A 10,918-nucleotide genomic window follows, 5' to 3' on the forward strand; every position below is an offset into this window, starting at 1 on the left:
ACAATGCAGGGGACACGAGTTCGAGCCCTGGTTCGATCCCTGGTCCAGGAAGATCCCACATGCTGTGGAGCAACTAAGCCCGTGTGTCACAACTACTGAGCCTGCGCTCTAGAGCCCACGAGCCACAACTACTGAGCCTGCGTGCCTAGAGCCCATGCTCCGCAACAAGGGAAGCCACCACAATAAGCAGCCCACACACCACAATGAAGAGTAACCCCCACTCGCCACAACCAGAGAAAGCCCACATGCAGCAAAGAAGACCCAATGCAGCCATAAATAAATAAATAAATAAAAAGCAGGCTACAAAACAGAATGTACAATGTGACTTCTTTGGGGTGACATTAGAGGTGTACGAAATTTTTGTATTTCCCAAGTATTAAGACATGAGGGGAGTTCCCTGGTGGCCTAGTGGTTAGGATTCCAGGCTTTCACTGCTGTGGCCCAGGTTCAATCCCTGGTCGGGAAACTGAGATCACTCAAGCCGCCCAGTGTGCCCCCCCCAAAAAAAAGACATGGGGTTTTTTTTTTTTTTTTTTTTTTAAATGATTGCAACAAGTTTATTAATTAATTTATTTATTTTTAGCTATGTTGGGTCTTCGTTTCTGTGCGAGGGCTTTCTCTGTGGCAAGTGGGGACCACTCTTCATCGCGGTGCGCGGGTCTCTCAGTATCGCGGCCTCTCTTGTTGCGGAGCACAGGCTGCAGACGCGCAGGCTCAGTAGTTGTGGCTCACGGGCTTAGTTGCTCCGCGGCATGTGGGATCTTCCCAGACCAGGGCTCGAACCCGTGTCCCCTGCATTGGCAGGTGGATTCTTAACCACAGCGCCACCAGGGAAGCCCAAGACATGGGGTTTTTATCGTTAAAGACAATAGTAAGACTGCACATCAATTTTCACTAGTACAGTTTGATAATGAAAGCAACTATGTAGTAGCCAATAAATAGACAAATAGATATCCCAACCAAACAAGTTAGTAAATCAAGGAAGAGGAAGATATGGGACCCAGGACACCACGAGTTTGGCCCAAGAGAGATGAAGGGGATTTCCAGGATGGTGTCTGGTACAGTGGGCCTGGGAAGAAACCAGTCTACGTGGGAGTATGAGGATAGAGGACTCCAGGAAGAGTTTGTTTTTTCCAAGAAGAACAAAGCAAAACAATAAACATTGGAACAACAGATTATAACTACTTAGGCAGTGTGGAAGACCAAACAAAAAGGCATTCTACAGGGCATTTAGGGTACAGGATGACAGAGGCAGAGATTCAAAGAAACACAAGCAAACGAAACTGATGCAATTTTTAACCCAACCTCAAGAAAAACAAAAAGTTGTACAAGAAATGAAATGCACATCATAGAACATTACTTAGTTAACAGAGAAAAACACATATAAAGTTGTAATCATGAAAACACCGAATTGTACTAAACCACAAAGTATGATAAAATTATATGGGCAGGGCAGAAAGGTGATAAGGAATGCAAGAGTTAAAATCATCTACCACAAATAGGTAGCAAAAACACATTTTTTTCTCTCTTTTTTTTAATTGGAGTATAATTGCTTTACAATGTTGTGTTAGTTATATTTTTTAAAAAATAAATTTATTTATTTATTTTTGGCTGCATTGGGTCTTTGTTGCTGCACCTGGGCTTTCTCTAGCTGTGGCGAGCGGGGGCTACTCTTTGTTGCCATGTGCGGGCTCCTCATTGCGGTGGCTTCTCTTGTTGTGGAGCGTGGGCTCTAGGTGCACGGGCTTCAGTAGTTGTGGCTCATAGGCTCTAGAGAGCAGGCTCAGTAGTTGTGGCGCACGGGCTTAGTTGCTCCACGGCATGTGGGATCTTCCCAGACCAGGGCTCGAACCCATGTCCCCTGCATTGGCAGGTGGATTCTTAACCACTGCACCACCAGGGAAGTCCCCGTGTTAGTTTTAAAACACATTTTTAAATGTATAAAATACACGTATGCATCTAGGTAGAAAACAGCATTAATAACTGAGAGAGCTGAAAGTAACCTCTAGAGAATTGGGGTGGGAGGGCTACTTTGTTACAAGTCCTTCAGTAGCAAACTAAGTGCTTGCATCATTTTAATACAAATAAGGGACAATTTTTAAAACAAAACACAAAAAAATGTTAAAGTTGCTCCCTACAGAAAGTAGCAGGAGAAATAGGGTGGAGTTGCACACTGAGAGGGTCCACAGACCTAGGCTGGAGAACCTGCCTTGCTACAGACCCTGGCCATTCACAACCCATCTTCTTTCCAGAACTCAAGGGGCACAACTGTACCCGTCAGTACTCCTCCCAGATCCTGCAAAGGTCTAGCACTGCTACAGGCTGTAAGCAGACTCACCAAGGACAAAGTGCAGAGGAGGTAAATAGGAAAGGTGAATAGGAAGAGAAAGTTCTGAGAAGGATCTGCAAAAGCAGCAGGTGACAAAGCCCTCCAAAAGCCCCTCCCACAGCTTCCCACCTGGGCTGAGAGGATGCCCAAGGCCTGAGGGCCAAACCCACGCCTCCCAACAACTCCTCTAGCCTTCCTTCCACTGTCTGGCCTACCCAGTTCCATGCAGCACAACCAAGACCCGTCTGGCAGCACCAGAAAGCAGAGAGCTCAATCTGGCACAGCAAAACCCAGAGACAAGCACAAACATAAACTAAGGAAGCCTATTCAACTCTGCAGAGAGTTGGGTTTATATGAGCCATTCTCACCAGGCCTCCAGCACCCAGCACACTGCCCAGGAGCTGAATAGGTCCTCAATAACATTTGCTGACCAAGAGGCATGTAATCCTGCCTCTCTGTAAAGGCAGAGAACTCTTAGCTGACTTGAAGCCCAAAGACTCCACTGGACACCGATCAGACTCCATGCTGGGCTGATGGAAGGAAGAGAGCCTTACAGAAGAAAAGGCAGCACCGTCTCACGCATGGGTGGTTGGGTAGACTCCACCTCAAAATCTTCCTCCCATGCCTGGGTCCTGCATGAACCCTGGGAACAACTTTTCCTCCCAGACCGAGTCCATCAATCACCAGCATCCCCTCTTTATCTGGGTGACACCCGCTTCTCAGTTTCTGTATATTTAATAAACACTACATATATATTTATTCATATTAGAGTTATATTTTAGGAAACAAAGGAAAAATTCTCAACAAGGTCTTGTCACATATGTGCTAATGAAGTCAGAAATAAACATCACTAGTAATTAAACCTTTTTTAAAATCCCATGTTTTCACTTTAAGAAATATCTGTAAAATCACTATGTAATTCAATAACCTCAAACCAATTTAGTTTCCTTTAGTTAGTTTAGTCTAGGGGTTTGAAGACTCTGCTAGCTTCTTTCACTGTTCCTCAGACTGGCTGACTCTTCCTCCAGATTTTATGTGAACTTCTGACACTGATCCCTGTCAAACTGACTGATCCAGATTTGCATTTTCTTCTATTTCACGTCTCCAACTATTCCTCATGAATTCCCTGTGGTCTAAATTATGCCTTCCAAAAGAGAGAACCATTTTAGAACCATTTTATTAGCTTCAGTCATTCACATAAAACAGTAGCTGGAACTATTAAAGACTCCAGAGCGATGACAATAGGAGGGCATAGGAGGGCACGGTGAGAGCGCCACAGCTGTGGGCTAGACCTCCAACAGAACTACGCAAAGTCACCCTATCCCCCAGAGAAGTAATAAATCAACCCTGTGAAACTGTTCCTCTGAATAAGAGAAATGCCCAGCACCAAGATTCCGTACCTCTCTCATAAGAGTCTTCTGGAAACAGTCAAAGGTCCCAGAATACATGGGAGGCTGTCCAGGCAAATTTGGGGGCTGCGTCTGCAGTCGGACCTGAAACCAGAAGTTAAAATACAGTCATTTCCCAGAATCAGAACTGCCTGTCGGTAGCAATGGCCCAACTGTCTGCTAAACTCTTAACAGAGAAAGCTGCACCTCTGTGCATGTCTTCAGCATTCACTTTATCTGCTGGATTCAGACTTCTCTTTCCTCCAGTTTATTCAAACCCTGTACTCACAAGTCATTAGTAGCACGCTTTTGGAGAGAGTCACAGTTCCTCTGATTTCCTCAGCCACTTACTTTTGCTATTTATTTCTTATCTAATGGATCCCACAATGATCCAGTGGAATAGGTACTACCAGTTTACAAATGAGGAGGCTGGGTTTATTGAGTTCAAATCATGTGCCAGTGAATGCAAAGCTCAGTTCAGCTCTAGGCACTCTCCACACCCATTTGAAGTGCCTTGTCGGTGGTTAGGTAAGGTGCTCAACAAAGGTATTTTGGAGTGAGGTGGATTTGATCCTACTTTTCTTGGTCCTCATCCTTCTCCACCTTTTGGTGTATCCAATGCTTCAAACTGTCTCTCTTTAAACCTCCCTTCTTGGTACTCCTTCGTCTCCTTTTCTACTCCAGGCGTCCTCCAAGGCTAAGTACCCTACTCATCTGTTCCACTATCCCTTTTAGAAAACTCAGATTCCAGGGCTTCAGCTTCTGCTCAGTGATGACTTTTACTCAGCCATCTTCAGACCTTCTCTCCCCACCTTTTGGGCTACATTTCAAACTGCCTGGAGAAGCTGTCCCTACTCATATCACCTCCGGAATCTCATCCTTTTGATGAATCACCCATTTGTGCCAGAGCCACCAGGCTACCCTCTTTCTCAGGATTTGAAACTCTAGCATCCGACCACTTCCTGTTACTTCTCCTCCTCTTATTCACATAGGCACCAAGGCTTTTGGAGAGTTCCTTCAAGAGTCTTCCAGAATCCTAATTTCTTCCTCTCTCCATCTGAAGTCTTCTCCTAGGCCAAGTCCTCACCTATTCTTACCCAGTGTGATGGTTTTCAAATATGCCCACTAACTCTTTGATACTCTTCCCCTTCAGTTAATCCTGGGCTTCCCTGGTGGCACAGGGGTTCAGAGTCCACCTGCCGATGCAGGGGACACGGGTTCGTGCCCCGGTCTGGGAAGATCCCACATGCCGCCGAGCGGCTAGGCCTGTCAGCCATGGCCGCTGAGCCTGCGCGTCTGGAGCCTGTGCACCGCAACGGGAGAGGCCACAACAGTGAGAGGCCCGAGTACAGGGAAAAAAAAAAAAAAAAGGTTAATCCTAATTCCCCTCCCCTTGGATGTGGGCCAGACTCAGTGACTCACTTCTATCGAACAGAATGTAGTGGTTTTGATGCTATGTGACTTCTCCAAGGCTAGGTGACAGAAAGGTCAGCTTCTGCCTGTCTTCATCTCAGGTTATTTGCTTTGGGGAAAGTCAGCCACCATGTTATGAGGATACTCAAGCAGTCTGAAGAGGTCATGTGTGGAGGAAAGAAGGCCCCCTGACAACAGCCAGCACTAACTGCCAGCCGGTGAATGAACCACACAGAAGCCAATCCTTCAGATTAGTACAGTCCTGGCCAGCATCTTTTTGTTGCTTTTGGTTGAAGGAGAGGGTCTTTGGTTCAGTATTGGGTTTTTTTAAACAGCTTTATTAAGATATAATTCGTATACCATAAAATTCACCCATTTAAAGTATACAGTTAAGTGCTTCTTAGTGTATTTGCAGAGTTGTGCAACCTTCATTATAATCAGTTTTAGAATATTTTCATCACCCCAAAAAGAAACACCACACCCGTTAGTAGTCACTCCCCATTCCCCTCTTCTCTCAGCCCCTGGCAATTACTAATATAGCTTCCATCTCTATGGATTTGCCTATTCTGTATATTTCATATAAGTAAATCATACAATATGTGGTCTTTCACACTTGGCTTCTTTTACTTAGCATAATGTGTTCAAAGTTCATCTATGTTGTAGAATATATCAGTCCTTCATTCCTTTTTATGGGTAAATAGTATTCCACTGTACAAATATACCATGTTTTGTTTATCTGCTCATCAGATAATGACAAATTACATTTTTTCCACTTTTATTATTATGAATCATGGTGCTATAAACTTTTGTGTGCAGGTTTTTGTGTGGATATTATGTTTTCAATTCTCTTGGATATTATATTACCCAAGCATAATTGTATTGGTCAAGATTATCCAGAGAAATAGAACCAATAGGACATGTAGATTTAGTTATTTGTTTGTTTGTTATGAGGAATTGGCTCACACAATTATGGAGGCAGACAAATCCTAAGACCTGCAATCAGTGAGCTGGAGACCCAAGAAAGTCAATAGGATAGTTCAAGTCTGAAGACCTGAGAACCAGGAGAGCTGATGGTTCAAATCCCAGTTCAAAAGCTGGCAGAGAAACTAACACAACACTGTAAAGCAATTATACTCCAATACAGGTGTTAAAAAAAAAAAAAGCTGGTAGCCTCAAGACCTAAGAAGAGCCAATGCTTCAGTTTGAGTCCAAAGGCAGGAAAAGACCAATGTCCCAGCTCAATCAGTCAGGAGGGAGGAGTTTCAGCTTTTTGTTCTATTGAGGCCTTCAACTGACTGGAATAGGGCCACCCACATTAGGGAGGGCAATCTACTTTAGTCTACCTTAAATGCTAATCTCATCCAAAAACACCCTCACAGATACACCCAGAACAATGTTTGACCAACATCTGAACACCCCACAGCCCAGTTGACACATAAAATTAACCATCACAGGAGAATTGCTGGGTCATATGCTAACTCTATGTTTAACCTTTTCAGGAACTGCCAGACTGTTTTCCAAAGAGCATTGTATGAATGTTCCAGTTTCTCCACATCCCATCACCTGTTATTTATTTATTTTCAATTATAGCCATCATAGTGGGTGTTAGGTGGTATCTCACTGTGATTTTTATTTACATTTTCATGATGGATAATGATGTGGAATATTTTTCATGTGTTTATTGCCATTTGTATATCTTCTTTGGAGAAATGTCTATTCAGATCCTTTGCCCATTTTTTTCCTTAACTATTTTATTTTATTTTTTATTTCTTTATTTTTTTGGCCACACTGCATGGCATGCGGAAGTTCCCTGACCAGGGATCGAACCCGCGCCCCCTGCAGTGGAGGCACAGAGTCTTAACCACTGGATCACCAGGGAAATCCCCCCAGTTTGGGTTGTTTTTTTTTTTTTTACTGTCATAAAATACACATAAAATTTACCATCTCAACCATTTTTAAGTGTACAGTTCAGTGATATTAAATACATTCATAACGTTGTGCAACCATCACCACCATCCAGAATTCTTTCTGCCTTATAAAACTGAATTAGTTTATTAATTAGTAAATTAGTTCACTTAGCCTAATGTTTACAGTATTCATCCATGTGGTTGCAAGGTCAGAATTTCCTTCTTTTTTTTTTTTTTTTTTTTTGCTTTACACGGACCTCTCACTGTTGTGGCCTCTCCCATTGCGGAGCGCAGGCTCAGCGGCCATGGCTCACGGGCCCAGCCGCTCCACAGCATGTGGGATCTTCCCGGACCAGGGCTCGAACCCGTGTCCCCTGCATCGGCAGGCGGACTCTCAACCACTGTGCCACCAGGGAAGCCCCAGAATTTCCTTCTTTTTAAGGCTGAATAACACCCCATGGTATGTATATGCCACATTTTCCTTATTCATTCTTCCATTTGTGGACACTTGGGTTGCTCCCATGTTTCAGCTATTGTGAATAATGCTGCTATGAACAGGGGTGTACAAATATCTCTTCAAGACCCTGCTTTCAATTCTTTTGGGTATATATCCAGAAATGGAATTGCTGGATCATATAGTAATCCTATTTTTAATTTTTTGAGGAACTGGCATACTGTTTTCCACAGTCACTATACAATTTTACATTCCCAACAACAGTGCACAAGAGTTCTGAGGTCTCCACATCCTCGCCTAATAATAACACTTATTATTATTATTTTTTGGCCATGCTGTGCGGCATGCAGGATCCTAGCTCCCTGACGAGGGATGGAACCGTGGCCCCCGCAGTGGAAGTACAGAGTCCCAACCACTGGACCACCAGGGAAGTCCCTATTGTTGTTGTTTTAAGCCACTAAGTTTTAGGATAAGTTGTTACACCGCCAGAGACAACTGATACACCCAGTTATATACTTCTGCAGTCTTTTTCCTTGCTATTTTTCCTGCTCTGAGTTCTGCTTCCTAATTCTTCTCAGGTTGCTATCATACTAACTTTTCCAAGAACACCATTTCATCATGCTGTTCCTCTATTACTTTAAATTTTTCATTCTTGATTTTGTTAAGGCCTTATGTCCCAAACTAAGGAACTCACTCTCTAGGCAATGGAGGTGACATGCATATCTGAGGAGTTTATGGGACACAACAGTAGAAATGTCTAGAGGCTCCCGCTGCTTTGCATCCAAAATCCCTTATTTGGTCTTCAGATCCTCCATGGTCAGGCACAACCTGTCCAAGTTAGTAGAGAGAGAGAAATAGACCAAAACTTCTGCCTGATACCTTTTTGTGATTTTGTATAAATCTCACATGTCTCATCATGACATCCGCCACCCAGGCCCAGCAAGAACATTAAAGTCCTCCACGGCTGGTCTTATTTTACAGCCTGCTCCCACTATCAAGCCTATATCCACCTTCACTCCTGCCTTCCCCCTACCCAGAATGTCTGGATCTCCCTACTTCTCCCGTCAGAACTCAGCCAGCCCTTCATCACGTGCCATAAAGCCTTTCCAAACTGAAGTGCTGCACCTCTTGCCTTCCCAGACCACAGTTAGTCGCCTCGGACCTCTGAAAGTGCCTCTAGGCCAAGCTTTGATTGGAGGCCACCTGGCTCTTAGAGGTCAAAAGGACAGTAGTGGGCAATTTGTGGTTTTGGCTTAAGCTAAAAGGGGACTTCCTGGCTATTAAAAATGCAGTGGCTTGAGAGTCCGCCTGCCGATGCAGGGGACGCGGGTTTATGCCCCGGTCTGGGAAGATCACATATGCCTCGGAGCGGCTGGGCCTGTGAGCCATGGCCACTGGGCCTGCGCGTCTGGAGCCTGTGCTCCGCAACAGGAGAGGCCACAACAGTGAGAGGCCCGTGTAACGTAAAAAAAAAAAAAAAAAAAATGCAGTGAGCATTTTCAGTCATTTCCATTTCAGTAAAGAGGTCCTCGGGCCCTTCCTGGGAATGACATCTGATTGGGGAGGAAGGACAAGAGGATATGGAGGTAGGAGCAACATTTGTATTAGGGAGCAACAGGGTTTCGTTTTTCTTTAAAGAGAGGCCCCAGCTGCCTAGAACTAACAAGATCAAGAGTAGAGAGGCCAGACAATTCTTCTCCCTTACATCAGTGCTGCTTAGAACGACCACTGTCTGGGAAGCCCTAACACACATGGCATTTACCAATTACTGAATAAACATCTGATTTTGTGTTTCACAGTGCCCAAACCAGCCCAGTTGCTTAATTCTGGTCCTGTGATAGAATGACCCCAGATCCTCTCCTAGATGAAAGGCAGCAAAGAGCTTGCTGCCCAAACTTGCCTGGAGAATGTCCCCAAAGCAATTTCCCTGTGGAGGAAACCCAATCCAACATTCCAATAAGTCTCCTACACAGGCTTCATGCCTGCTCCCTACAGGCTCACCCTGGCCATGATCTGTCAATTTCCTCCAAGTGTGTGCAGAAATAACGTTAGAAAACTAGGATGAAGCTTTGAATGCTAAGTCACAGGGTATGGACTCTGGTCTCCAGCAAGGCCTTGCTGAAAGTGTTGCAGGGGAAAGAGTTGATGCATAATGTGAGGATAAGCAGGGAACAAGCTCTGATGAGTTTCCCCCTTCCTGGAGCCTCAATCTGACCACGGCTTCCTCACCAGGTTGTTGTGGGGATCAGCCTTGCCCTGGGAAAGCTGATCACTTGCTTTCCCTGGAAGGAGCTCAGTCAGTGAGGACATCATCGCTTCCCACAGGAGGCCACTCAGGCTAACATGGGGTGACAGGCTGAAGATGGTCAAGAAAGGTTCAAAGGAGAGAGTGATGGAGCACTCTGGGCCCAGAGGAATGTGTCAAAAGACATGTCTGGAATAACCTTGCCTCAGTCTTTAGCTCTCTTCCTGAAGCGGGATTTACAGATGCCTTTTTCAACCTTGCTGATAATGTTAGGGTTTTCAGAAGTCAGAGCTTCGGGGCGGTGCTCTTTCTTTACCATCCTCAAAGAAGTGGCGCCAGATCAGAAGAGGCTTCCGAACAGAGAACTTTTTTTTAAAATCAAGAGCCCTTGGTGGGCGGTTAGAGGCTGCTCACTCTGCAACGTCCAGCTCTCTGGGGTGCAGGAACAGTTTCCCCGACCCCCGAAAGGGAGATTCCCTAGACTTCTCACGGAAGCTCCCACGGACCCCGCTTCTATCCCAGACCGAGCCTCGCGGGAGACCCTACATTCCAAGCCCTGCCCGGGCCTCCTCCCTCCAGCCCGCGCCCCAGCATCCTCGCACCTTGACCGTGTCCAGTGGGTGCCCCACGAACACCAGGCACATGCCTCCAAAGCCGCCGGCCAGCAGGTTCTTGAGCGGGCTAATGGGCTTCGCCTGGTCTGCCATGGTACGTCCGTCAGTCGCCGTGCCTGTCGGTTCCCAGGGGGTCCGCTCCACTGCCCCAGCCGCGGCGGCACGGCCGCCGACCTTTCACCCACTTTCAGGTGGGAGGGGCATGAGCCCGGGGCAGGTCGGGAGGAGGGCCTAGACCGCCTGCCAGGCCCGGCTTCCGCCGAGGGGAGGTGCTTCCGGCCGCAGCCCGCCTCCGTGGGCGTGGCTTAAGGGAGCGGGGCGGGCCCGGACGCCTCGTGGGCGGTGTTTGGGAGTGGCGACGGGTGGTGGACTTACTCCTCCAGAAGTCTTCCCGGACTTGAGTGTTTCCTCCCTGAAGCTCCCGTTCCTCCACTCACTCCGCAGAAGTCGATTGGGCTCTGCTATGTGACAGGCGCCCTTCCAGGTGCTGGAGGCACAGCTGTTAACACAGCACATAGGTCCCTGTTCTTGTGGAGCTTACAGGACATAACAAAGATAAATAAGTGAA

At 46.1% G+C, this 10,918-nt stretch overlaps 1 protein-coding gene across 1 annotated transcript in view; it reads right to left on the reverse strand.

Moving 5' to 3' along the window:
* SLC25A20 (solute carrier family 25 member 20) overlaps positions 1–10,611 on the reverse strand; it is a 32,045-nt gene extending 21,434 nt beyond the window's left edge. Inside the window, exons 1-2 of the mRNA XM_067754340.1 lie at positions 10,339–10,611; positions 3,730–3,822 (exon numbers count right to left, since the gene is read on the reverse strand). Of these exons, the coding sequence (XP_067610441.1) occupies positions 3,730–3,822; positions 10,339–10,443 (198 nt within the window). The 5' untranslated portion in view covers positions 10,444–10,611. The remainder of the gene's footprint in view (positions 1–3,729; positions 3,823–10,338) is intronic.
* Positions 10,612–10,918: the final 307 nt, after the last annotated feature.

Source organism: Pseudorca crassidens, chromosome 10 (assembly GCF_039906515.1).
Source record: "Pseudorca crassidens isolate mPseCra1 chromosome 10, mPseCra1.hap1, whole genome shotgun sequence".
Classification (NCBI taxonomy): Eukaryota; Metazoa; Chordata; class Mammalia; order Artiodactyla; family Delphinidae; genus Pseudorca; species Pseudorca crassidens.